Source organism: Alexandromys fortis, unplaced genomic scaffold (assembly GCF_014885135.2).
Source record: "Alexandromys fortis isolate MF-2015 unplaced genomic scaffold, M_Fortis_MF-2015_v1.1 scaffold_28, whole genome shotgun sequence".
Classification (NCBI taxonomy): domain Eukaryota; kingdom Metazoa; phylum Chordata; class Mammalia; order Rodentia; family Cricetidae; genus Alexandromys; species Alexandromys fortis.
The window spans coordinates 12,181,758-12,182,200 of record NW_026067901.1 but is presented as its reverse complement, the minus strand read 5'-3'; the positions used below and the strand labels follow the sequence as shown (position 1 = coordinate 12,182,200).

Below are 443 nucleotides of genomic sequence, written 5' to 3'. Positions count from 1 at the left end.
TAGAGGCCTTGGCCCCAGAGGAGTCAAGCCAGGCCTCAGCCTGCCACTCTAGGCTGCTAGTGCATGAACATCTTCCAGTGAGCATGAAATAAGCCCCAAAACCTGGGGGCCTAAAAATGGGGTTCCAGAGCAGCCTGGGAACTCTGCTGACTGTTACTCTGAGATACATCCTTCCCGCCAACCCCGGCCACCCTGAGGAACTGCTGACCACAGCCAGCCCACCCTGGAGCACCTGAGCGGGACCCATAACACTCACGATTATAACCATTCCTACAGGCCCAGCAAAGCTCCAGATCAGGCTGTCCTGAAGGGACAGCCAGCAGAAGTCAGGGTTCCCATAGCCCTGAGGGTCCAGGCCAACAGCTAGTCCTGTGTGTATTGGAGAGGGAGGGGGGGAGAGAGAGGGGGAGAGGGAGAGAGAAGGAGAGAGAGAAGAGAGAGAG

The 443-nt window shown here is 57.6% G+C and overlaps 1 protein-coding gene across 4 annotated transcripts in view; it reads right to left on the bottom strand.

Moving 5' to 3' along the window:
* Positions 1-443, bottom strand: part of Celsr1 (cadherin EGF LAG seven-pass G-type receptor 1) — a 133,354-nt gene that overhangs the window by 6,025 nt on the left and 126,886 nt on the right. For all 4 annotated transcript variants that reach the window (XM_050128833.1, XM_050128826.1, XM_050128809.1 and 1 more), the window contains exon 26: positions 257-369. In XM_050128833.1, the coding sequence (XP_049984790.1) occupies positions 257-369 (113 nt within the window). The remainder of the gene's footprint in view (positions 1-256; positions 370-443) is intronic.